The sequence below is a fragment of the Manis javanica genome, chromosome 6 (genome assembly GCF_040802235.1).
Source record: "Manis javanica isolate MJ-LG chromosome 6, MJ_LKY, whole genome shotgun sequence".
NCBI lineage: Eukaryota > Metazoa > Chordata > Mammalia > Pholidota > Manidae > Manis > Manis javanica.
In genome coordinates this window covers 91,589,719-91,615,770 of record NC_133161.1, presented here as the reverse complement: position 1 = coordinate 91,615,770, position 26,052 = coordinate 91,589,719, and the positions used below count along the sequence as shown (strand labels likewise).

At 40.4% G+C, this 26,052-nt stretch overlaps 1 protein-coding gene and 1 long non-coding RNA gene across 7 annotated transcripts in view; one reads left to right on the top strand and one right to left on the bottom strand.

Moving 5' to 3' along the window:
* Positions 1 to 26,052, bottom strand: part of LOC140849943 (uncharacterized) — a 162,913-nt gene that overhangs the window by 43,804 nt on the left and 93,057 nt on the right. The window contains exons 3-4 of the long non-coding RNA XR_012132398.1: positions 10,625 to 10,783; positions 9,027 to 9,101 (exon numbers count right to left, since the gene is read on the bottom strand). This is a non-coding gene — a long non-coding RNA (uncharacterized lncRNA). The remainder of the gene's footprint in view (positions 1 to 9,026; positions 9,102 to 10,624; positions 10,784 to 26,052) is intronic.
* The window catches only part of LAMB4 (laminin subunit beta 4), a 125,101-nt gene that overhangs the window by 32,670 nt on the left and 66,379 nt on the right, over positions 1 to 26,052 (top strand). For 5 of the 6 annotated variants that reach the window (XM_073239025.1, XM_073239027.1, XM_073239024.1 and 2 more), the window contains 12 exons: positions 3,197 to 3,354; positions 6,524 to 6,659; positions 8,891 to 8,964; positions 10,009 to 10,197; positions 10,981 to 11,044; positions 11,223 to 11,437; positions 12,525 to 12,645; positions 13,906 to 14,094; positions 19,071 to 19,250; positions 21,572 to 21,681; positions 23,824 to 23,903; positions 24,428 to 24,578. In XM_073239025.1, the coding sequence (XP_073095126.1) occupies positions 3,197 to 3,354; positions 6,524 to 6,659; positions 8,891 to 8,964; positions 10,009 to 10,197; positions 10,981 to 11,044; positions 11,223 to 11,437; positions 12,525 to 12,645; positions 13,906 to 14,094; positions 19,071 to 19,250; positions 21,572 to 21,681; positions 23,824 to 23,903; positions 24,428 to 24,578 (1,667 nt within the window). Of the gene's footprint in view, positions 1 to 3,196; positions 3,355 to 6,416; positions 6,438 to 6,523; positions 6,660 to 8,890; positions 8,965 to 10,008; positions 10,198 to 10,980; positions 11,045 to 11,222; positions 11,438 to 12,524; positions 12,646 to 13,905; positions 14,095 to 19,070; positions 19,251 to 21,571; positions 21,682 to 23,823; positions 23,904 to 24,427; positions 24,579 to 26,052 lie in introns of those variants that run through there. The other variant, XM_073239028.1, reaches the window with a different exon arrangement.

The window sequence follows — 26,052 nt, the reverse complement described above, 5'->3', positions numbered from 1 at the left end:
CACCACTTTTATTTAACAGAGTACTGGAGGTCTTAGCCATGGCAATCAGACAAAACAAAGAGAGAAAAGGCATCCAAATTGAAGGTAGAAGTTAAACTGTCACTATTTGCAGATGACATGATACCCTAAAGAATCCACCAAAACACCGTTAGAACTAATGGATAGGAAGAATGAATATTATAAAAATGGCTATCCAGCCTAAAGCAATTTACAGATTCAATGCAATCCCTATCAAAATACCAACAGCATTTTTTCAGTGAACTAGAGCAAATAGTTTTAATGTTCATATGGAACCACAAAAGACCCCAAAGAGCCAAAGGAATCCTGAGGAAGAATAACAAAGCTGGGAGGATTACACTCCCTGACATCAAACTATACTACAAAGCTACAGTAATCAAAACAGTTTGGTCCTGGCACAAGAACAGACCCATAGTTCAATGAAACAGAAGAGAGAGCCCAGATATAAACCCACACATATATGGTCAATTAATATATGATAAAGGGGCCAGGGATATACAAAGGGAAAAAACAGCCTCTTCAACAACTGGTATTGGGAAACAGGACAGCCACATGTGAGAGAATGAAACTGGGTTATTAGTCTAACTCCATACACAAAAGTAAACTTGAAATGGATCAAAGACCTGAATGTAAGTCATGAAACCATAAAACTCTTAGAAGAAAAATAGGCAAAAATCTCTTGAACTTAAGAATGAGCAATTTTTCTTGGACACATCTCCTTGGGCAAGGGAAACAAAATAAAAAATGCACAAGTGGGACTACATCAAACTAAAAAGCTTTTGTACAGCAGAAGACACCATTAGCAAAACAAAAAGGTGTCCTACAGTATGGGAGAATATATTTGTAAATGACTCATCTGATAAGGGATTAACATCCAAAGTATATATAGAACACATATGCTTCAACACCTAAAAAACAAATAACCCAATTAAAAAAATGGGTGGAGTACCTGAAGAGACATTTCTCCAAAGAAGAAATACAAATGTCCAACATGCACATGAAAAGATGCTTTATGTCACTACTCATCAGGGAAATGCAAATAAAAACCACAATGAGATATCACCTAACATCAGTTAGAATGGCCACTATCCAAAAGACAAGAAATAACAAATGTTGGCCAGGATACAGAGAAATGGGAACCCTCCTAAACTGTTGGTGGGAATGTAAATCGGTGCAACCACTATGAAAAGCAGTATGGAGGTTCCTCAAAAAACTAAAAATATAAATACCGTTTGATCCAGGAATTCCACTTCTAGGAATTTACACAAAGAAAACAAAATCCTGATTCAAAAAGATATATTCACCCTAATGCTATTGCCACACTATTTGCAATAGCCAAGGTATGGAAACAACCTAAGTGTCCATCAATAGATGAATGGCTAAAGAAGACATGGTACATATACACAATGGAATATTATTTAGCCATAAAAAGAAAAGAAATCCTGCCCTCTGCAACAACATGGATGGATCTAGAGGGTATTATGCTCAGTGAAATAAGCCAGGCAGTGAAAGACAAATACCATATGATTTCACTTACTTGTGGAATATAAAAAAGCAAAACTGAAGGAACAGAAACAGCAGTAGACTCATAGACATTGAGAAGGGACTAGTGGTTACCAAGGGGGAGGGGTTGGAGCTGGTTGGGGAGTGGGGGTGGAAGATAAAGGAGCACAGTAATTCACAATCATAATATAAGTTGGTCACGGGGACAGTAGTGCAGCATGGAGAATATAGTCAATGATTCTGTAACATCTTTCTACATTGATAGATAGTAACCACACTATAGATGGTGAGGATTTAATAATGTGAGTAACTGTTGAACCACTTTGTTGTACATTTGAAACCAATGTAAGGTTGAATATCAGTGATACTTCAACTAAAAAAAAAGATGCTATACTGTCTTTTTCAAATATAATTTTTAAAAGAAGAAATACCACTATTTCTATAAATAGCTATCAACAAAATATTTCAGTGGACTTAAATTATATGTGTATCTAACTTTATATGTGTGCTATTTGACCTTATTCCCAGGAAGATTCTTCTTAGTTTTATTCAATCTTTCTAATAATAAACAAATCTATTAATATGTCATGGGTTCCAAAAGTAAAATGTAAAGGAGCAAACCCTGCAGGCAAATAATTGTTTGAAATAGTTCATGTAAGAAACAGTTCAGATTACCCCCACCCACCCCACATTCACGTATAGAGATTTAACAGTTATTCTAACTCAGAATTTAACATTTTAAAACAAATAGAACTTTAAAAATAAGTTTTTAAGCCAAGATCTAAGGATATTATTTCAGACTCTACACATGTAGAGAATTAAGGTGACAATTGATATAAGGTTGCCATAGCAGCAATCTTATCTCACTCATGACCAGATCTCTTCATGACAGATCCGTTCAGCAGCAGGTATCAGGGGCTAAGTGTGCTACACAGACTAGAACTCCCTCTCTCACTTTCTCTCAAAGGGGCATGATCCGGTGCATGCTATATCTGTACCAAACAACCCAGGTTATAAAGGGGTCAGTTAAATTTACGTATTTTAAGAAAAAGTTATTTCCCAAGGATTTCTTAAATTCTGTCATTGATTTTGTACAGATTGGAAGTATAAGAGGTAGCATTAGTATCTCCTTCCTCACGTCTACGCATTAGATAGTGTTACATATACTAAAGTAACACATGGAGAATTCCCAGTAAATAGGGGCTGTCTCAGCTCAGTTTTGCTAGAAGCAGAGCCTGAGACAGAGATTTGTGTGCAAGTGGTTTATTGATGCTGTGCCCTGAGGAGTAAGAGAGTGAGAAGTGGAGACAGAATGTGGTCCCAACTGGAGTCAGGCTTCACTCTCCTCCCACAGAGAGGTTCTGAGTATAAATTGTGCCATGTAGTTGATACCAGCCTGAGGCAATGATACAAGCCATTTTGAACTGTGTATCTATCCATCAGTCACTGGCTACAGGCTGGCCCAGGTGGGGACTTGAGTGGAGATGGTATAACCTCCCAGGCTAAGAGATTTCCATCAAACTGAGGGCAAAAGCGTCCACGATGTTCTTAGTGATCAACATAACTGATATTAAAAATAAATGGATGGTTAACTTTCCAACTTAACCAGCTGCTGCTTTAAGCCTTTTGCTACCTTTCCACTGCCTTCTCCATAGCCATTTCTGTTGTGTTCAAGGATTGCTCCGTTACGCGAAAGCTCCAGGTGAATGCAGCTGGGGTGCCTGTCATCCCCCCACTGGCAATCTCCTAGTGGGCCGTAGTGCGCAGCTCACAGCTTCTTCTACCTGCGGGCTAGAGGGAGCCCAGAAGTACTGCATCCTCAGCTACCTTGAGGTGGGTTGGTTCTTTGTTTACTTGTTGGAACATGGTTTAATCAGCGGGGTAGATTTTTTCCAAGTACATCTGGGCAACGTAAAAGAAGGATGCAGCACTCCTTCCTGAACATTGGAATCCCAGGTGATACAATTCCAAGTCCAGGAACACTTGACTGATCAGAAAATAGGGAAAATCTGCTTCCTCTGTTTCTTGCTACCTTTAGAATTAGACAGAAAAGGCTTTTGGTTCAGTCTTTGAGGGGAATTACTATAAAATGTACTGTTTTACTTAGTTGCCTTAGTGACTCCCTTCAGTGGACTTAACTGACTCTCGCAGTGAAGACTCCCTCAGGGCTCAAGGCCATTACGCTGACTGTCCTGCCTTAGATAGAGAGGATACAGATCTTTTAATTCGTTGTGCATCAGCCTCACAATGCCACTTGGAATTGTCTTGTCTAAAAAACCGTAAAATCCCAAAATGGACATATTTTTGTGCTTTTTTTCCTTAAAGATCAGTTTTATAAAAAGGATCAGTTGCTTTGTATTTTTTCTTCCCTGTGCTCTGGGAGTAGAACACACCTCCAAGGTCATCTGAGTATCATACCTGCTGAGAAACCCGAGGCAATCACGTCAACCCTTAAATGAGAGGATATGCAGGAGGGAAGTTGGACATGAGCCAGCTGTTAGTGGCCCAGGTTTTTCCATGTATTGTTCATTTGAAGTAACTCCTAGAGGTCTCGGGAAATGCTTTGTATTCTAATTGATTTCTAGAAAAAGAGGATGATTATAAATAAGTAGAGACAATACCTGAGTACTTAGCACTGTTCTAATTTTGGGAAATACTTGTGTAAGAAAGCAAACTCTACATGTACAAGGAAATGACACTGTAGACATTTGCTCAACTCTAGGTCAAGCGGATGGATAGCCCTTCAAGTGACTTCACTGGAGTCCAGATATTCTGGACAAAGAAGCAGTTCTCAACTCTTACTATCAGAAACTTTCCAACACTAGCATCACCCATTTTGTTCCTTAACCACTGGCATTTGATTACTATTGTCATAGCCAACTCATGACATACTCTGATAATAATTGTAAATTAATATTCCTATATCTTGAAGTAATACCACCAAAAATAGAAGTAAATCAAACTTCAGAGGCTTCTTTTGCCAAGGCAATCACAGAAATCTCAAAAATCTTAGAGCTGCAAAAAATTCCCAGATATCTTCAGGCTGACAAAGTATTACAGGTAGAGCTACAAGCACTAGTCTACAGAAACACTCCTGCAGCGTGGAGGAGGACCTTTTCCCATCGTTCTCTAACAAATGCTACCAAGCTGAACATACTCCAGAAACTTCAAGTCAGCATTGACCCACAGTGTTACCCAAATTGGGACTCCCTTATCTAGTTGCCACAACTAAGCATTCCCTGTAGCCAGCCCCATCAAAGACTTCTAAAATGTTTACAGAAAAAAAATGGCTCACAAGCCCCAAAGTTAAACATTTTCCCCAATTATTTCCAGAATAATACTGAAAATTATTTGAAGTCTTGATATCTTTGTGGAATCATAGGGCTTCTGCTGCTCTTTTAGGACAGTTCTGGAGCAAACTTCCCCCTATGCAGCATTGATCTAGCTTCTGTTGTTCCTTATTTTCCAAAGGGCATTTTGCTTTTCTTTAAGGATAAGGCTTATTGTGGCCAGTGAGTCTAAAAAGATTACATGGATTTCTTGACCACCTGGTTTACTTTGACAGACTCAAGGTGAAATAGCCATTAAAATCAACATGCATTTATTCAACACATTTTACTGAGCATCTATTATGTGCCAGACCCTATTCTAGGTTAGGAAGTAAACAAAACAAAGTCCTTGCCTCATTCAGCTTAAATTCTAACAATGGAGACAGGCAATAATGTAACAACTCAAGTCTCAAGCAATGTTAGGGGTTTAGAAAATAGTATAAAGCAAGGTAAGGGATAGAGAATGGCAGAAGAGTGGGGAGGTGATATTTTAAATTGGAATCAAGGAAAGTCTCTCTTAGATGATGGCATTTAAACAGAGACCTGAAAGAAGGAAAGGAGCAAGAAATGTGAATATTTAGGAATGGGGGGAGGAGAAAACAGCTTGTGTTCAGATTCTTAAGGCAGGAGCAGCCTTGGGTCGCTCAAGGAAGAGCAGGAAGAAGTGTAGCTAAAGCTTGAGTGATCAAGGCAAGACAGGGGAAAAGTTAAAGCTGTTGTCCTGGTCAGTCCTGTAGGCCCTTGTAAGTCATGGTTCAGACATAAAATCAAACAACATTGATTGAATACCTACCACAAGCATTTGCTGTTGTGGGCAATTTGCGGCAGGAAGGATTACAATTAATGGCCCCTGCTTTCTGGAAACTAAAAATGCTCCTCCAGACTTCTGCAAATAATAGCCAGGAACAACTGTGCAGGCCATTGACTGTCCTTTGGAAATCTTTGGAGATTTCCTTGGGAGTTGTAAGTAAAGCTGCAAGTAGGCTCATTAAAATAAGCAAACTTAAAGGCCAGTCTTGGCTGTAGTAACCTTTGAAAATCCATCCCAAGCAAAGCTAGTTCCAATTCACTAGTAAGATCTAGTCTGGGAGACAAGAGGGTGGGCCTCTTTGTTGTGAACTTAATGAAAATCTTATACAAAAATCTACATGTGTGATGTAAAGGTTTTGGCTATGGAATCTTTTCTGCCAAAAACTATATCTTAGAGAAAAAGGGTAATGGTTGCGGATAACCTTTTAGCCAATTATTAATTTCTTGCCAAATATTCTTTTATTGACTAAAGGAAGTAATTTCAACTCGAGTATATCCTAATTACTTATCTATCATTTAAATAACCTCCAGATTATCTGCCTCTTGTATAAGAAAAATATTAGTTCCACATTAATTTGCATTTTTGCCCCAAATGTATAAATTTATAAAATGTCTAGGTCATATTTTAATTTCACTTGTTATTGTATAATTTATAAAATGTCTAGGTCACATTTTAATTTCACTTGTTATTGTATCTAAGTACCTATTGGATGGAAAAATTGATGTCTTGTTATTTCCTCTGCTTTTTATTTTTAGCCAGATTGAAAGACAAATATAGTAAGTACAGCTTGTTTTTAAATTCAGATCAACAATAAGTAATTATATGATTCTTTATTTTTAATTTCAATGATGGTGTTTTCTAGGAGGAACAAAAATGCTTCATCTGTGACTCCAGATTTCCATATGATCCCTACACCCAGTCAAACAGCCACACCATTGAGAATGTAATTACAAGTTTTGAACCAGATAGAGAAAAGAAATGGTGGCAGTCTGAAAATGGTATGATTAAGTTCCTTTCTAGTTTTATGTTTCTTCATATTTTTAATAAGGTGTCTTTCTCTCTGAATGATTTTAACAATGTGACAAGGAGTTATATGGGAATGGGACAGTATCCACCAAGAATGTAGAGCCCTGTATAAGAACAGAACTTTGTCTTTTAAAAAGATTGTTTTCCTAGAGAAATCAAAGTATATTTTAAGCATGTAACTCAGAATGTTTCAGTTTCCCTATGGGGGAAGAAAATACCTCTGCATCCTTTTGTTCTTGAAAAAAAAAAGGAAGTTTATGAAGTATAGGTAAATTAACCCTAATCTAAAACACACTAGTGTAAACAGAATTACACATTAGTCTAACAACACTAGGGGAAGTCCAGGCATTATCAACACATGCTTTTTTCTTTAACACATGAATGGAGAGAGAAAAGGGACATTTTGTTTCTTGCTGCAAGCCAAAGATTTTAATACAGAAATTGAATTGAAAAGATAGCTATTGTCTGAAGTTTTTTCATCCCTGGATTTGTGCCCTGCCTGCCCTTGAACAGTTGTCATACTGACTGTTACACGCGTCCTGACTTTCTGTATTTCCTAGATGCCCACTGTAAGTTTGGACATGATGAGGGATTCCTCATCCTGGTCCAGGGTCCTTGGGTTTCATTAATTAAATCAATGTATGCTGACTCACTCATGACAGCTGCTCTTCAGCACTGGTCTGGAACCCTTAATCCCACAAAAATGATTCCATTTGCCACATCTCTATATGTTTCACTTAGGGCTATAATCCCTCTATTTTCTTCAGACAACTAAACATATTTTCCCTGAGGAATCCTAGGCCATTATTAAAGGGGAGTGTGAAAATAATTAAATAAGATAATTTAGGGCAAATGTAACATGAGGCTGTTTTTCTGTATCATCCATTGGACAAGTACATGATTGGTGTTTACTAAATGCCAGTTCATTCTGGATCCTAATTATTTCCCTTTAGTTGGACTGTCCTTAGTGAATGTGAGGTGGTTTTCACCACAGTCTACTGTCTCCGTTGATAAATGGTGCCATTTTTGCTTAATAGCTCTTTGACCCAACATCCAGCATTCACTCCCCCATCTTCTCACAGAAGGAATCCCCTCTGTCAAAGCTGATAACATAGAACAAGGTTCTCAGAGAAGGGGAAGGTGATCTCCTTCTACAAAGGTTAGGAGCCCTTGACCCAGAGCCTGGAATGTGGCTGCCCTCCCAGCAGCGAACCTTTCCCTGAGCCATTTGCCTTCAAACTCCAAGCTGCCCCCAGTTCACTGCAGCCCAGCACTGTTCTTAGAGCTGTCCTGTCCAGTACTGTGGCCCCTCACCACACCTGGCGACTGAGCACTTAAAACATGCCTAATCCAAACTGAGATGTGCTCTAAGTATATAAAACATCCTTGGTGTCTAAGACTTAGTTTGAAAAAACAAAATGTCTAATAAAGCATCTATTCAATTTGTGACATATTGATCACATGTTGAAATGGGAATATTTCTGATATATTGGGTTAAATATATGAAAAGTAATTTCACCCACTTCTTTTCACTTTTTTAAATGTGGCTGCTAGAAAATGTTCAGTGACACATGTGGCTTATATTTCGTTTGGACAGTGCCACTCAAGAGACTTCAGTCATGTCCACACTGAAGTCGGTCCTCCACATCCATGCTAGGGATGGGTGATAGCCAGCTACTTGGTTCAAAGTCCTGGCCAGGATACTTCTGAGGAGCTCCTAAGTCCTCAGTCCACGGGGACTATTCCAAGCTGTTTCTATGAAAAGTTACAATGAATCTAGTTCAAATGATTGTTGGCAGCTGTTGGAAGAAAAGGGCATGTGGGTTTTTGCCATGTCCTGGCTTGCTAGCTCATGATTTTGTGTAGTCAGGGTTTGAGATCAAGGAAATGAGCTCTCCCTCTCCACCTGTGACAATGCCCTGTCACTCGCTTGGTGGTACTTACATACTACTGCCACACAGTGGTCATGCACATTGCCACCAAGACTTGAATGCGGGCACAGTCTGGGTAAAACCTGTATTATTCTCATGCAGACCTTCTCCGGGCATGGAATAGCATGGGAAACCACTGCCACAGGCTAGGAACAAGAGTGATCACATTGTTTTAAAGCGTTTTATCATAGACAAGCCATGGTGAGGGATTAACATGATAAACTGGAGTCTCTCAAAATCACTGATTTTCTCCTTTCTGGATTTTTCTTTAGGTCTTGATCATGTCAGCATCAGATTGGACCTAGAGGCATTATTTCAGTTCAGCCACCTTATTCTGACTTTCAAGGTATAGATGTGTAGGCTTTTTACCCACTGATCTACTTACCAAATGCCAAATGCTGGGCTTACCTGGAATTTTCTTGCTTGCAGAGAACAAAAAGCTGTGTAAATTTGGATTCAAGCTTTATAATCTGGGTTTTTGTTCTTGAGTGAAAAAAGAAATACCATTGCTCATTAATAAATTACATGATTAACAAAAAAAAACTTAGAAGATACAGCAAAAAGGAAAACTCCAAGCCCTGGGGTGATAGGGACCGCAAGAACTAGAAAGATGATTTTCAGAAGAAAAGGGCAAGTGCTGGGAATTATTTGGGGAAAAAAATATGGTAAGATGGTGATCAAAAGAGGAAGAAAAATTTAAAGGGTCTTTACGAAGCTAGTTATGAGAGAGAATCCTGTGTTATATTCATTCTATAGTCATTCATTAAAATAGTAATTTTGATTTCAAGCATGATGCTGTTATGGTAATAAAAAATGAATATAAATAAAACATTTAAAAGTATAAATAAAACACCAGTCTTTGCCCTCAGAGAGCTCACACTGTAGTCATGGAAACAAACACATATAAACTTAAAATTATAATATATAGTGATAAGTACAAAAATAGATGTATGATTAGAATGCTGGGGAATTCACTGATAAGGCTAACTCTGCTCTGGGGAATTAGGGTAAATTTCATGGTAGATTTTGAAGGGTGTATAAAAGTTTGCTGGAAGGAAACATTTTGGACAAAGAGAACCACAAGCAAACTGCTGTAAAATATCAATTACTTTAACTTTTTAAAAAATGTGTATGCTATCTTTCTTCAATTAATAATTCACACAGCCATAAAAATATTTTAATTGGAATTAAATCCTAGGGCAAAGTCTATGCTTGTAAATACTTGCCCACTTGGGGAAAGAGATTTTGTTTGGTATGTTCATTGTATAATAGATTTTAAAAGACACATGTAAAGTTTGAAAAAAAATTAGAGAACATAAATATTCAATCTGAAGTGGGTAATAAAATCTTCCTTTGTGAGGCATTAGTAATTTGACTAATTTTTCCATAGACTTTCCGGCCTGCTGCAATGTTAGTTGAACGTTCCACAAACTATGGACACACTTGGAAAGTATTCAAATATTTTGCAAAAGACTGTGCTACTTCCTTTCCCAACATCACATCTGGCCAGGCTCAGGGAGTGGGAGACCTTGTTTGTGACTCCAGATACTCGGATATTGAACCCTCAACTGGTGGTGAGGTAGTATTCCCTTTCTTGAATTTCTTTGGGTATAAATTAGACCTTTTTTGGTAATGTGGTTGATTTAAATGAAAACAATTTAGGTGGTGTTGACCAAAATACAACTTGAGCTGTTGGATTTTTTAAATGCAAGTATCTAAATTGAAATGAGTCCTGAATTCTTCTCAATTCAGATAAGTAATAAATACATTATAAGAAACAATCCTGCACAAGAGAGCCCAGCTGAAGGGGAACAGGGGCTAGAATCCAGGCTGGGCACTGGGAACCCAGAGGAAGGAGCATCTGCTTGCATCTAGCAGCGGCCTTCGCTTAGTTATCTCATCTCCATGTTCTGTAAGCCATCACCCAGGTGGGGTCGCCAGGGACATCCCTCTGAACAAAGCTAGTGACTGGCAGAAGGTCAGTGTAGGGTTTTGGGAGGTATTACCTGATCAGGTAGAGCAGAAAGAATTCATGGCCAAAGACAGCTCCAGGATCCCCTGCCAGATCCAAACTGAGGATGACTTGCTGAAGTATGACCCCACCACTTCACCCCACAGCAGGGACCCTCTTCACCAGTGACATCACTTCTGCCTGTATCGACCACCTGTGTAGAAAGACTTCCATTCACTTTCACTCTTAGTACTTTTATCATAGGAGAACCCAAATGGTAATCTGTATCCTATGCCCACTGGGAGGCAATGGCTCATCCTTCCTGTAAGGTCAGGATCTCTTCTTAAGAGTATATTTAACAATGATGTTATGGGGTAAAATACTATAAATCTATCTACATTTCTTTCACAGGTTGTTTTAAAAGTTTTGGATCCCAGCTTTGAAATAGAAAACCCTTACAGCCCCTACATCCAGGGTATGAATTGCTTTATATTTTTCACATCAATTCCTTTTTCTAAAATTTCATGTTGTGAGTATTCCTTATCATTGCATTTCTATAATACATTAAGAGGATGTCCCTCAAGGAGGGTGCTTCAAACTGTGCAAGTTAAATGCACTTTGATATACTATTTTCATTATTTTCCTTTCTCTAGACCTTGTGACATTAACAAACCTGAGGATAAACTTTACCAAACTCCATACTCTTGGGGATACTTTGCTTGGAAGGAGGCAAAACAATTTCCTTGATAAATATTACTATGCTTTGTATGAGATGGTGGTTCGGGGAAGCTGTTTTTGCAATGGCCATGCAAGTGAATGTGGCCCAATGCAGGAGGCACGAGGAGATGTCTTCAGCCCCCCTCGAATGGTGAGTTACTAATCTGGAAAAGCAGTTGGCTCCCCTACTTTTCTTTCACTGTCCTGGTGCTGAGTGAATATCAGATCCCTGTGGGAATCAGCAATCAAAGTGCCAGCTTGGTACTGGAGCAGGTGTCATTCAACCTGGCCTGACAGGCCATCTGGGGACCTTCAGTTCTCTAGCCAGAAGCTCTGTGGATTCTGCCATGTAATGGGCACCACTGAACTAAGGCACAGAATTTATAATTTATGATCACAAGATAGCCCATCTTTCTCTCCTTTTATTTGTTTTTTAGAGAATGGAGATTTGGAGGGGAGGACTCATAATTTCACATGCATTCTCTCACAAAAATTGACTGAAGGTCTATTGTGTGAGAAAGCCTGTACTTGGTGGCACGGTGTTGAAGTAATACCTGACACCATAAAAATGGTCACTCCAAGTGGCATTCTTACACTCTGAATCTTTGTATGCAAATCTCTTCCCTTCCCAGGACTAGGCCTAAAAGAGTGATGCAGCAGAAGTGTATTATTGTGCACAGCCCTGGGCACCCCCCCCCAGGTGTCTACTAAATAATATTAAACTATTGGTCATGATCAGACAAGGCTTGATGTTGAAGCTATTACACTTTCCCATTCAGCTATCTCTGTGTTTCACTGGAAAAAGAACTTTTCCCTTTGAATTTGGAGTTAGGATAATTTGAGAAAACCAAGAGAATCACACAGTTCTCTGTAGTTTCTGTTTGCTAATTCCCTCTTTTCCCTTATGCTCCTAAATCTTCCCCACATACATTCCACACGCACACTTATGCTCACAATCCCCATCCTGTCCCTCATTGTGCTGAGGGCTGAGATGTGTTGCCCTGAAACTAGAATTCAAAATTGCTGAATGCTTTATTGTACATGTTCACTCAACATCTTAAAATTTTAAATTTAAAACCTAGTTAGGCAAACAACAAAAGATAGTGGAGGTTGGTATCATAACTAACATGGAAACTAAGAACCAGAGAGGCCCTATAGCCTGTTATTTCATTTTGCATTTAGAAAACCCCAGTTTCCTCAAAGATAAGCCCTTTTTTAAACTTTATCTCACAATGCAGGTTCCTGGACGGTGTGTCTGTCAGCACAACACAGCTGGCCCCAACTGTGAGAGGTGCAAGGACTTCTTCCAGGATGCTCCTTGGCAGCCGGCGGCCGGCCTCCAGGACAGCACTTGCAGACGTGGGTGAACATACATTCTTAGCACAGACTGAGTGGGCCCTGCGTTACCTTATTTTGAAGAACATTTAGTGCATTTCTGTGGGACTCTGAGAGACAAGGTTTTTTTTGAACCTGTGGCTTCTAGCTCCATTGTGTGATATCCTCATGTCTCCCATTATCTCACATAGAAGAACCACCAACTTCTCAAATCCTCCCACCAAAAATTAATTTAAAAATGGGAACAGTATGCATGTGTGTGGTCCCTTTCCAGAGGAGGGGCAGAACCATGTAATGGTAGTGCCAGTGGGGACAGTGCCATCCAGGAGTTTGGAGAACACTAGGTTTGGTACAGAGACCCCTACTGTTTTCCTGAATGATCATGCATTCTATGAGTGTGACCTTAAGCCCGTATGTCAGATAATAGGAAAAATGAGAACTAGAATAGAGTTTGACAGACTGTTGTATTTTTTATAAAATATTTAGGCTAATGAGGTATGGGGTTTTTTTTGCAATGTGTTTGTTGCCTCCACATTTTGATGGTCTTCCAAACCAATTTGTTACTCGGTTTCTTTTCCCAGACTTGGGAAAAACAGGATTTGAGAAGGTGAGTGGTCACTAGACAAGCTCTCACAGAAAGGCTCCATCCGTGAGAGTCACAGTACACAAAACCCTGCCTGATGTAGCCTGAGCTTACGCTGTTTACAGAGCAAAAACCGACAAGACAAACAGCACAGACATTACCATGAAGACAAGCCAGTTCCTCCCAACAAACTGCCTTTCCCTCTACTGCTCTGACTGAGCCCCAGGTGGGATGGGAATGATCAGCAGCCCCATGCAGCTCTTCTGCCTGGAGAGGAGAAGATGCTGGGTGGGGTGCAGTGATGCCATCTTACCCACAAATTCCAGTATCTACAGAACATATGATGGGCAGAAGTCAGATTTACAAAGCAGAAGTCAGTAAAGTGTTCTTTACTGAACAACAAAAAAATGTTGCATTCTAGGGCTCCTAGATCATGTACATGATTTATTTCTGTTTACTTGATTTTTAAAAATACTAAATATTAAACATTTTGGTAACACATTTTATAAAGAGCATATGAGCAGAATCAGAGTTCTAGAAAGATCCTCTGACAGCACCTGTGTTAATCCTTAGTATACCTGGCATATCTCTAATAAGGCCAAGTAGAAGTGGAAGGTGAGAGGCTGCCAAGGTGGAATACTTGGGCACTAGGCTGTGCCCAGACCTTAGTTGATCTCTCAGTAACCCCTCTCTCTCCTCAGCGTGCAGCTGTAATGGCCACTCTGACCTCTGTCACTTCGACATGACTGCATACCTGAGGAGCGGCGGCCTCAGTGGGGGCGTGTGTGACGACTGCCAGCACAACACCGAGGGGCAGCACTGTGACCGCTGCAGACCCCTTTTCTACAGGGACCCCTTCCAGGCTATCTCGGATCCCTATGCCTGCATTCGTGAGTCCCCGGTCTCTGACCTAGCCTTTCCACCTGTGTGAGCAGGCCTCACCGGGGCTGTCGGCCCCTCCCGGCTTAGCAGCATGTCCAAGCTGCCCTCCCAGCAGAGTGGGGGATTGCAGAGCACTTGAGCTTGGAGAGCTTTTCCTTTACCAGCAAGTTGAACCAAATAATCAGGGTCCATCCTAGTCATCTCACACAGTGGCTGAGGCTGGTGAATCCGGCAACTATCCCGATTCAACCAAGAGAGGGGGGATGGTTCCAGAAGATGCTGCAACCCAAGTATCATGGAAGTCAGCTCAGGGAAGCAGCTAACTACAGATGGTCCCAGCTTGTAATTTTTTTACTTTTGTATGAAAGCAATACTCTTTCATAGAAACCATACCTGGAATTGTGAATTAAGATCTACTCCCAGGCTAGTGACATGCAGGAGGATCCTCTCTCATGATGCAACGGGGGCAACCATCTCAGCTCCCAGTCAGCCATGGGGTCACAGGGGTCAGCAACAGTACACTCACAACCACTGTGTACCCACAGCCATTCTGCTTTTCATTTTCAGTACAGGAGTCAATAAATTACATGCTATCTTCAACATTTTCTTATAAAATAAGCTTTGTGTTGGCAGATTTTGTCCAACTGTTGGCTAATCTAAGTCTGAGCACATAGGTAAGCAAGGCTAATCTGTGATGTCCAATAGGTGTATTAAATGCATTTTTACAATATTTTCAATTACAACGGGTTTATCAGGATGTAACCCCACCCTAACTTGAGGAAGATCTGTGCTGAAATTGGCTACATTTGACTAGATGTAGGTGACTCAATTTTGCTGTTAAGATACATGAACTAATCATTACTTTGCTTCTTTTTTCTTTTTTCAACCCTTAAAAACCTTTCATTTATCTTTAATCTCAACTTTTTTAAATGGAGTATTCACACCTATACAAAGTAATAGAGAATAGTATAAGAAATACCCTTATGCCTACCACCAGCTTTGTTAAAATGTAATATCTTACCCAGTCACCTTCAGGACTGTAGTAAAACACTTCGGGCACTACCGATGTCCCAGGTACACATCTGTCCCATTTATCTACCCTCCTTCCTAGGGATAAACTCTCATATATTTGACAATTACCATTAACATGCTTGTTTTTACACTTACATGTGTTTTCATCTACAACAATATATTTTGGCATGTTTTTCAGTTTTAGATCAACAATATTATGATGTATTATGTTTCCTTGAGTATTTTGTTCAACATTATATTTTTGAGATTTGTCCCTATCAGGTAACCCTAGTTCTCCAGTACAATTTTTGTATAGAATTTTTTCTTCCTATAAATATGAAAAACATATTTGTCCATTTTTCTTTTGATGATTCAGTAAACATTCTTGTATATGTGGCCTTGTGCACATGTACAAAGACTGTCCCTAAGAGTCATACCTAGGAGTGGAACTACTAGGCCATAGAGTATTAACTGCTTCACATTGATTAGATAATACCTAATTGTCCCCTAAGCAGGCACACCAATTAACACACCCATCAATGGTGAATAAGAGTTCCTGTTCCTCTATATTCTGGCTAACACTTGGTTTTGTCACACTTTAACTTTTGCTAATGAAATTATATCTCATCATTATTTTAATTTGCATTTTTCTGCAGGAATGAGACTATAGTGAGGCAAGTAAAGCATCCAGGTCCTAAACTTTAAGGAAGCGTTCACCTGCAGTCATTTAAGTGCAGGGTTGTCACTTACCACTTGCACTAATCTGCCAGTGAGTGCCACCTTAAATTTTGCATCCTGGCACCTTGCTGTAGATTATTTCATAGATAAGTACTCCACCTGGTTTCAGATACCCAGTGCTGGTTACTGAGTCTGAGACCTTACTCCACTTGGAAACTAACAAGTTAGCTTGTTACTGTTTCGTGGATGCTGGTTGAAGACAAGAAAACTCCTGGGTCAAAGACAAAGGTTTCATTTCTCATGGCACAGCAAGCCACAAGATGTTTGTACTAGTGTGAGTTCCCATGTCCCTGAGCCCCAAGTCCCATGGGGCAGCTCAAAGGATACCAGGTGCATCCTGCACACCTACTGAGTTTACGTCACAGTAGTGGAACCCTGAGCCTGGGGGATGCATTGCTTTTATAGCAAGTGGAAGCAAGCCTGTTTTTTGTCCAGGGGAGACATTTCCAGGGAAAGATGTTACCTCATTCCTCAAAGCAGCTTGCAGCAGACACAGCGTTGAGAAAGGGCCCGAGGGCCTGGGTGAAGAGTAGCCAGGGCCTTGCACTGTCAGTGCTCTTGGCAAAGAAACACAGACACCCAGGACTAGGAGACTGCCTCTTCCTGACCCAGAAATCCTGCTTTGTAGGCCGTGTTATCAATACAATGAAACCATATTGGGAGGGGCTCCTGGCTATGGAACTACAACTTCACACTTTATATAATCAAAATACAGAAAATGAAGTCCTACACAAAAGTGATTCAATAGCCACCTGAATACATACAGTGTCCTAGATACCAAATGTTAAAATCATCACAGGAGTAGAAAAAGCATAAACAGTTTTTTGCCCAGATTATAGGTACATGATTGCATAAAATTTTACCTTATATGACCTGTTTTAAAATGATACAAAGAACTGGGTTCTCAAAAAATGTATTTCTTTAAATCAATGTTCTAAATGTCCTACATTTTTTCACCAGAATTTGTAATCACAACACACACACACATACATACCTCTTTTACTAATGTTTTAAAAGTTGTATTTCTAAAAAAGATTAAATTGCTCTTAGGTGGAATCAGGAAAATATATTCTGAAACAGATAATCTAGGAATCTAGAAAGAGATTGGAAATGACCAAACCACATGTTTTGAACCCATCAACAAAACTCTTGTTCCTTAAGAATCGCTTAGGATTAACCTGATAGTGCCTTTGAAGGACATCCAAGGACAACTAGTACCCCAATATTAATTAGAAGTCATTATTTGTAAAGAAGGAGTTTTTTGAGGAAAAGCAGATGAGGAGCTTATAAAAACTGCCATCATGAGACTCCCCAGTTTTTCAATTTACCCAGATATGTGTTTATGTGTATGCAAGCATGTGTACACAGATGATGTTTATTAAGACTGACTAGCATTCTCATGTAAATGTTCTCTAAATTGTCCTTGTTCAAGCCTAAATATTTACATAATCAGCTTCTAGGCATAAGAGTTGACTAATGTTAAGTGTTCTTTGATTAAAACAGTCAAATATGATACAGAAAAAACAAAGGATAGACTCAACCATAGACAGTAAAAGTTGAGGCTGGAATTAAATTGTCACACCAATTACTGGATTTTATTGGACTTCTGTCCCCAGGCCATGAATAACATAGGGTTATTTGAAACTAAACTTACTACTCACTCGCCCACATCCCTTTCCCAAAGGATACTTCTGTGAATAATTTATACTCCGGAACTCAGTGCTGACCTTTTGGAGTGTCTCCCAAATAAAGCTAAGATTTTTCCTTTTGGCTACTTCTAAAGTGAATCCGGTCATTCCTTGCTTTCTAGAAGCAACTAGCTTTAATTAGGAGGAAATTGTGGTTTTTGCAAACTAAACAGAACCCAATGCTATTTTTCCATAGTAAGGTTTTATCACCAGTCACAATCCAATAACAAACAATTGAAAATCAGAAGATTCTGTCAGACAGCCACATTTGCTTCAGTGACACCAAACAACTGGTTTGACTGGATTTTTTCCACTAAGCTCCCTAACCTAAATAGGTATGTAAACATTGCTTTAGACTTGAGGGTTTTGTTTTTATTAATCCTAAGCAAACATGTGTAAATGTGAACATAATTGTGCCTTAGAATCAGGATATTCCCTTTTTTCTTTATTGAATTCCTTCAAAGTGGAATCCCTTGGAAACACAGCACTGCAAAGATACAAGAGACCTTGGTGGTCACTTAATGCCACCGGCACCTTGGCCTGTATACCAAAGCCCAACAAATGCTGCTCCAGCCCCTGTGTGGACGCCTGCGGTGATGAGGGTGTCACTGCCCTGCCTGGCAGCCCTGATGTGAGAGCTCCTCCTCCTGCTCAGTCAGGCCCTGGTGACTCTGTCCTCTGGAATTACCTGTGCGAGCAGCATCCTTTTCCGTATGATGCCCCTTCCTTTAGTTCAAGTTTCTACTGAAAAAAAATGTGGGTGTGAGGAGGTTGGTACTGTCGTTCCTCTGCTACAGGTGACTGTTTATCCTACTTTCCAGAATCTCTTCCTCCAAGTGTTTGCACCACCATCAGATACCCAAAAAGAAAACATCTGGGGCTGCCCTGCCCTTTGCTTTCCCGTGGGGCCCCTTCCAGCAAGAATCAAAAGGGACGATACCACTTGTCCTTGCGGTGGGCTTTCTGTGATGGGGGAGGGCAGACTCAGGGTTTACTATGTTTCAGAGATTTGGTAGGCATTTTGGGTGATTTTTTTCTTTTTCATGTCCCTAGATGCCGTGTGTGTGTGCATATTTCATTACAGCCCTCTCTTGTCTCTTGACTTTATTTTCATTTTTATAGTCTTTTCTCTTTGTTTAAATCCTTTTTTACTGAGACAAAATTCACTTAACAAAATTGGCCATTTAAAAGGAAACAATTCCCTGGCACACTTGTGTCATCACCACCTCTGCCCAGCTCCAGACATTTCCATCCCCTCCAAATAATCTATCCTTGACATCCAGTTTTCATAACTGTCTTCCTCTGGTCCTCTTACTTTGAATCACTTAAAAGTCTTCCTTTAAAACAAAAAAATGTGTAGGATTATCCAACATTTTCCAAAGCCAGAGATCTAGGAGACATTTCTAGGCACCCCTTACCCAGTGGTCTAATTATGTGAACATATTCAATGATTTAAACAAAGTACAATTGTTACAGTATGAATAGAATGCTATGCTTCTATTTCAGGTTTCCTGCAATTAACTAAGATAATGCATATCTGTTCCCAGCTTGTGAATGTGACCCTGACGGGACCATATCTGGTGGCATTTGTGTGAGCCAGTCTGATCCTGCCCTGGGGTCTGTGGCTGGCCAGTGCTTGTGTAAGGAGAACGTGGAGGGAGCCAAGTGCGACCAATGCAAGCCCAACCACTACGGGCTGAGTGCCACCGACCCCGTGGGCTGTCAGCGTAAGTCAGCCGTGGATGGGCGTTTTAAAGCTTGGGGATGTGTCTTTCAGCCCTAGAGTTCACAGTCACTGTAAATACGAGTCCTACCAGCCTCTGGGTCTTTTTAACCCCCTGCAAATTTTCGTTGACTTAGTGGAGAACTTCTTGCGGTGGTTTGCTGAGGTTATCATGAGGGACCGTCAGGGGGCGCTCACATTTCCCCGCTGGAGCAAACACACGGGAAAAAAGCCAAGAAATTGAATGCCAAGTTATGAAACCTTTAGAAAAGTAACCTCCACTAGGACTCTCCTATACAAATTTGTTAAATTACATTTTGCATTTCTGCTCAAATCCACAGAAATGGGAAGTAGAATGGTGGGTGCCAGGAGCTCAGATTGATGACTTCTTAGGCAGTTTTCAAGTCCTGGTTTCTTTTTATTTCTTAAATTTGTTTCACCTTTTTCTTATGTCCCTTCTAGAATTGGTCCTGTGTTCCCTGACAAAGAGAAGGAAAAAAAAAATGAAAGAGCTGAGGGAGGGATCGCCAGGAAATAGAAAGAACCTCAGAGTTTTCTGGGGCCAAGTGGGGAGACCCTTGGCTATAGGATCATAGGAATTTTAGAGCTGCCTGGGTCTCATTGGGCTGCAGATTCCTCAGGAAATCTGGGTAAATAATTTCCCTTTGATCACAGTGTCATGCTCCATATTTTTGCCCATATAAGGAACTGTGGATTATTTGCATGTTTAAAGAGCAGCATGCTGAATTCTTCTGTAATAAAATGTGCTTCTTGAGTTTGACAGCGAAATTAAATTTGAGATGAATGAATTACATCATCAAGCCAATTTCCTATTACATGTTTCAGTGTTCCACATGTTTCCCCGACTTCACTGACTAACCTGATGCCCTCTGAGAATAGACCAAATACTGGTTTTTTGTTTGGGGCTTTTTTTTTCTTTTGTAACAACTTTAGTGAGATTTAATTTCCATAACATACAATTAACCCTTTAAACTGTACAATTACATGATTTTTAGTATATTCAGGGTTGTCTAACCATCACTACAATCAATTTTGTACATTTTTGTCATCCCAAAAAGAAACCACATACTCTACTTCTGACTATATACCCCAAACATTGAAGAGATATTTGTATACCCATGTTCATAGCAGCAACATTCACAATAGCCAAAAGGTGGAAGCAACCCAAGTGTCCATCCATGATGAATGAATTTAAAAAATGTGATGTATGCATATGATGGAATATTATTCAGCCTTAAAAAGGAAGGAAATTCTGACATATGCTACAACATGGATGAACCTTGAAAACACTGAGCTCTGTGAAATAAGTGAGGCACAAAAGGACAAATACTGTATGTTTCCACTTGTTTGAGGTACCTAGAGTAGTCAAATCCACAGAAATGGGAAGTAGAATGGTGGGTGCCAGGAGCTGGGGTGAAGGGAATGGGGTGAATTGGTGCCTAAAGGGTACCAAGTCAGTTCTGCAAAAGGAAAAGTGTTCTGGAGATTGGTTGCAGACAACAGTGTGAATGTACTCAACACTACTAAACCGTATACTTAAATATGGTTAAGATGATAAATTTTACATTGTATATTTTACCATAAAAAGGAAAGTAACCCCATTCTCTTTAGCTACCACCTCCCCATCCTCCCAATTCTCCCAGCCCTAGGCAAACACTAATCTACTTTCTGTCTCTGTAGATTTGCCTATTGTGGACATTTCATTCAAACAGAATCATACAGTACGTGGCCTTTGTGACTGGCTTCTTTCACCAGCATAATGTTTTCAAGCACCATCCATGTGGCAGCATTTGTCAGTACTTCATTTCTCTTTATTGCTGAATAAATATGAATATAGTACCTTCTATTTATCCATTTGTCAGCTGATGGACATGATGAAAAGAAAAAGTTACAGAGCAGGAAAAGAGAGAAAACAGGGAAATGACAGCTGCCTGTGCCAGAGAAGTGGCTGTCAGCAATAACCATGACAGAATAGCCTCTGAAAACTTGCCCCTAATCCCCAGACCTGGCCAGCATCACTCAGCTAACCCCACCGACCACTGCAGCCCGCATGACGTCCTTCATGTCCTCATCTCCTAACTGCCATCCAGCAGAACTACATGAGACTTTGCAAGTGTCTGGCAGTGGGTTTCCTCTGCAGAGCTGTATGCAGTACGATCATCACGCAGCCAGGCAGACAGTAAATTTGGCAGGGCAGGCTGCTCTGTGTTCTTGTCCACATGTTTTGCTCAGCATAAACTATTAAGTATGTTTACAGGAGTGGGGAAATAAAAATGAGAATAATTGTGTATGCTGTACTTTCAGCCTGCAATTGTAACCCCCTTGGGAGTCTGCCCACCTCGACCTGTGATGTGGATACAGGCCAGTGCTTGTGCCAGTCATTTGCCACCGGACCACACTGTGAAGAATGCATTGTACGTATCTGCCTATGATTTCCCTTTCATGTAGCGATGCACATTTCTCCTGCCATTGGTCTTGTTAATCACTTTCCATATCCTATTGTATTTCAGTACTTCTGTGTTAAAAGTATTTACACTACAGAAATCAGCAAACACTGTAAGCCCCCCACCCTCCTGCAGAAAGATGGCCGTTAAACATTTACCAGCATGCCAACATTTACCAGATTGGACTGAACCGACTCAGGCACTAGCTTTCTCCATTGTTCTCCTCAAAGTGCCAAGTAATAGACTCTAAGAGCATTTATTCACCCCCTTTTCTCAGCCCACCAGATCACAGGGCTCTTCCTTCTTTCTCTCGCACGCAGTCCCTGTGCCATCCCTCCCACTCCTGGCCTAAAAATATTTTGGATAAGCTCATTAAAAGTAGTAAATGAAAACAGGTTTAAATGTATTGTAGATTCCTGTGGGAAATAAACTCTTGGGTTTTTCAGACTCTATTAAACCTATGAGCATGCATGTCTAAAATTAGTAAAATAAAATATTTTTTTTTACTCCACAAGAAATGTGTCACACATGAGGGAGTTTAAACCCTACTTTTTTCTTTGTTCTCCTGGCTTGGCAGCCTTCCCTGACATTTTAGAAAGAAAAAACAAAAACTTAACCTAATGAAAGAACAGTGACCTTGATGTGTCTGAAGAAATGTAGCTGATAAATAAGAAACATCTGCCTATTACAACATAGTTTTGTGCTAATATTTTAAGTCATTTTACTAAAAACATATGAGGATGGGGTAGAGGAGGTGGGGAAAGAGAGTAAGGAAGTAAATAGGAGGAAGGAACTCTGTAAGACAGAGCAGGTGATCCATAGCCGTCCCAAGTGGGAAGGTGAGCCGCCCCAAGCTCAGTGACCACACATGGGCAGCACAGCGGGGTGTGGAGCTGGTTAACAGGACCAAGACGCCACACCAGGCGATCCAGACGGACCTTAGACTCAGGCTGGCTTTTCTCCCTGGCAGAATAACTGCCGACTGTGCCATTAACTCGCTTGTGTCTACAGGAAGAAACTAACCAAGCAGGGGTCACCCCATGGAGACTTGTCCACTGTGGCTGAGCCCATGCATCAGCTGGACACCCCTACATCCGCGTCTCTCTGGTGGTGCCCTGGACCCAGGCTGCAGCGGGCAACATGGCAGCATGCCCTGCTGAGAGGGAGTTTTCACAACCACTTCCCAAGGGAGGCAGTTGGTTTCATACTGCTTTTGCCTAACCTGAAATTTGGTTTTGGGAAAAATACTGAAAGTCCTTTGCTACATTTTGTAACAAATTGTGTCAACTTTTAATGTTTAACATAAATCCTTTTGAGTAAAATTGGATATAAAATTTTACCAAGGTAACAAAAAAAGTACAGACTTAACAAATCCATTTCAAAGGAGGTCCCATGCCTATAAAGACCTTATTTTTATCTGAGCATGTTAAAATGAGATTCCAGGGGGAAGTACTTTTCTGAGCATTTTATAGTAAATGTTATCATATTTAAGAAATAGTTGTTTATATCTCACCAGCTGTTTATGTTGAATAAAGGTCAAGATGTTGCAATGATGAAACAAGTTCTGAACAACAGAGTTGACTCTCATGCAGAGTTTGTTACGCCTAAAACAACTTATTTATTAAAAAAGCGATTCTGCTAAACTGTGATATTCATGTAAGATCTCAAGATCAGCTTGATTGATCTTTTTATCCCCAAACATTTCAGTATTGTGTAAGTAAAACTCCCTAGGGCTTCTGTGGTGGGGAGAATCTATTGGTTTTACAAAGCAGTTGCAAAAAGGCTCATTGAAGACATCCTCAGAGTGACATTAAACACCCCAGTTTGAGGCTCAACTGGTTCTGTCCGAGGAACCATATGGTTTTCATTGCATTTCCACTTGAAACAACATGTGGACACCTGCCTGCCCCCTTCATTTCAAGTCCTGGGAATAGGAGGTATGTGTCCTCAAAGATGATTACAAAGTGCACAGGCAAGAAGGGCTTACTGTGGGACTGTCCAGGCTGTGTGGCTATTTGACATGTGTCACCTGAAGTGTAGGGATTTTATATTATGCTTCAGAGCAGCACATACCTTCACAGCTGGAATCAACTGAGCATCTTCTCTTTGCAGGTTGGATACTGGGGACTGGAAAATCATCCCCAGGGATGTTCTCCCTGTGACTGTGATATTGGAGGTGCTTATTCTACCATGTAAGTCAGTAAAGTGAATGACCTAGTTCTATGGCAATAGTCTTCACTCACATTTCCATGTAAGAGCATACTTTATTCTAACCTAGTCCTAGTCACGGGAAGGATTTTATTCCATGACAAGCAAAGTGTGTTGAACAGTAATGATCTCGATACATCAACTATAGCCCAACTGATTTATTTTACTTCAAACATTTGCAAGGGTGAGATAAACAGTTCTGCTGCCTGGATATACAAAGCTTGCAAATATGTAGCTTGACTCACCTAAAACACCAACATTTTGCCACCCTGTGAACAAAGGTCCTACACTGTCCTTTTCCTCAGAGGAAAGGAAAGAAGTGGCTACCTGGGTTTTGAGGATCTAGATTTGCTTTTCAAGACCAGATGTACAGTCCCATGGCCTCTCAGCATCTTCCCCAGGACTGATCGAGTCAAAGAATGAGTCAAACTCAGGGCATTTAGCGCAGCCCCCCCATGCCTTCATTTCCACTCACCCCATTGAGCATTGATGGTTTTGTTTCTCCTAGATGCTCACCTGAGGATGGGCAGTGTGAGTGCCGCCCTTACATCACTGGCCCCAGCTGCACAGAACCAGCCCCCGGCTACTTCTTTGCACCTTTGGATTTCTATCTCTACGAGGCAGAGGAGGCGATGCCACTCCAAGGACTTGCACCTTTGGTTTGTATTTCATTTACCTTCCTTAGAGACTTCATGGAATGTCGGTAAATACATATAGCATAACACTCAATATCATGGGTAAAGTACCTAGAAAATAATGGTTTTGCCCACAAATGCAGATCACCCATCTTCAGATTATATAAATTTTGGTAGAGACTACATTTTGTTTTTCCTTATATCCCAGTTCTAGTACAAAGCCTGGCACATAGGAGTGAATTGGATTAGTTTGTGATGAAACGGAGTTTACTTTTGCTCTTTCAGTGCACCCACCTGATAGAATGTGTTTGTTGAGCATCTACTTGCCTGTCTCCCCCACGACACTATAAATTGTGAGAGGGAAGGAAAGACGTGTCCCATTCACCAGTGCTGCCCTAGCACAGTTCCTGACACACAGTGGGAACTCCATAAATCTCTGCTAAGGAATGAATGAATAAGGCATGCACAGAGCTGTGAGATATGCTCACTGGCCTCCTGAGGCTGATCTCAGATTGACAGTTCTCATTGAAGCCAGTGCTGTTCACAGGAGTGTATGACTGCAAATGTCACTTCTCCCCCTGCTTCACTTCCTACAATTTCACAGTGGGAATTTTCCTTAAAAATATTTTTCTAAAAATTTTCTTAGAGGAGCAGACACACACACATGTAAAAAGATTAGAGATAATACAAGCTAGACTCCCGTGGCATTCTCTATCATGTGACTCCAGCCATGATAGAAATGTGACAAAGGAAAGGTAACTTGAGGTGAAGGTCCTCAAGGAGAGAGAACATGTAAAAGTCAATTCTGAAGACAGGATTTGGACAGAAAACAGAGAACTCATTCCAGGCCCCAGTGACTAGCTCATTTCCTGACATCTCTTCCTTATCTGGACACCGTTGGTGGGAGGGATGAAAATGCTCCTTAGGAGGCTTGGAATTTGCTCTTTTCCTGACTGGAATTGGGGTAGGGGGAAGAGGCTTTCACTATTACTGCTTAGACTTAAAACTCTGGTAAGTGGGAATAAAACAATCCTGTTTGCTCATGGTTTTTAATATTGCATCTTTATGATGGTGATTAAAAAATCATTTGGGAAGGAATATTGATATTTATATTTATATATTGGGCTGTAACTGTTGTGAAATAATAAAAAATAAAGATACTGATCTTTGCCCCTGGTTCTGGCACAAAGCTCCTAAAAGCCTTGTGATTTCCCAATTTTAAGAACACTAGGAGTATCTTTTGTTCTAATATTTGTTCTTTGACCCTCGTTCTTGACACAGAGCTCCTAAATCCTTTGGAATTTCCTCAGTGATGGGAATGCCTTTTGTTCTAATGAGATTTTTGATGGGCTCAGGGACAGCTTCTAAATGGGGGCTTGGGCACTAGAAAAACGAAGACATTATTAGATACCTGAAACTTTAAGTTCGTCCTGCCATCCTGTAGGAAGGGAAGAGGGGCTGGGGACTGAGTTAATGATCATTTACACCTATGTGATGA